The sequence below is a fragment of the Myotis brandtii genome, unplaced genomic scaffold (assembly GCF_000412655.1).
Source record: "Myotis brandtii unplaced genomic scaffold, ASM41265v1 C41831549, whole genome shotgun sequence".
Taxonomy (NCBI): Eukaryota; Metazoa; Chordata; class Mammalia; order Chiroptera; family Vespertilionidae; genus Myotis; species Myotis brandtii.
Window position 1 is genome coordinate 1 of NW_005310860.1, and position 867 is coordinate 867.

Sequence of the window (867 nt, forward strand, 5' to 3'; positions counted from 1 at the left end):
TTTTCACGAATCTTCTCCTCCCTTCGTTTTCTGTCTTCTCCTTCCTCTGCTGCTCCAGCTGTTTCTGCCTCTGCTTTTCCCTGATCTTATCTCTGAATGGAATGGTGTCCGTGTTGACGTCCACGGGCACGAAGTCTGGAAACTGCTTTCCCCTCAGTTCCGGCATCTTGGGCATCCTGAGCAGGGCGAAGCCTCGCGCCAGGGCAGCAAAGTCCAGATCTGATTCAACCAAGCACCAGGGTGAGACCCGGCCCACAGGAGGTTCCAGCAGATCATTTTTCTAACCAAACGATCTCATGATCTCACTGTAACTAAAGTAACTGCGTTTGTACTAAGAAGGAACACGCAGCAGCCAGCTCATTCCTCTACCCAAGCCCTAGGAGGCCTCTCCGTTAGATGTTTAGAAAACACCCCCGACACGTGCCCAACATTTTATGAGAGAGCAGCCTCGTGCCTGGGTGCCTGCGGAAGCGCAGCCGCCTCGGACTGAGACACTGCACGTGCCGACACCCGACTCACCCTTGAGTCTGAAGATGAGGCTGCACTCGTGCTTGGCGTAGGCCTGGACGAAGGACACGAAGGCCCGCATGCCCTTCTCAAACACAGCCCTGTCGGCCAGGGCCATGGCCCGCAGCTTCGGGAGGAGGTCCGCCGTGTGCTTCTGTGGCTGCATCTCCTGCAGGGGGCACTGCAGAGCCCACACTCACTTCCTCGCCCAAGGCTCCCCCCAGAGCCAGCGCCAAGATGACCGAGGGCAAAACAATCCCCTTGCATCTCAGATCAGAGGCCATGGAGCCCAAACCCAGCCCAAGTGCTGTACTGGATCGGAAAGTATTTAAAATTTTACATGACCACCTGACTTCTGGT

At 56.2% G+C, this 867-nt stretch overlaps 1 protein-coding gene across 1 annotated transcript; it reads right to left on the bottom strand.

The window, feature by feature from the left end:
* Positions 1-3: 3 nt before the first annotated feature.
* LOC102250149 (ATP-dependent RNA helicase DDX55-like) lies at positions 4-861 on the bottom strand (the record flags this gene model as incomplete). Its single annotated transcript, XM_005852844.2, has 2 exons — positions 520-861; positions 4-219 (listed from the first exon to the last, which is right to left on the bottom strand). Coding segments are annotated over exons 1-2 (370 nt in total), but the record flags the coding sequence as incomplete, so codon positions are not given.
* Between the last annotated feature and the right edge of the window lie 6 nt (positions 862-867).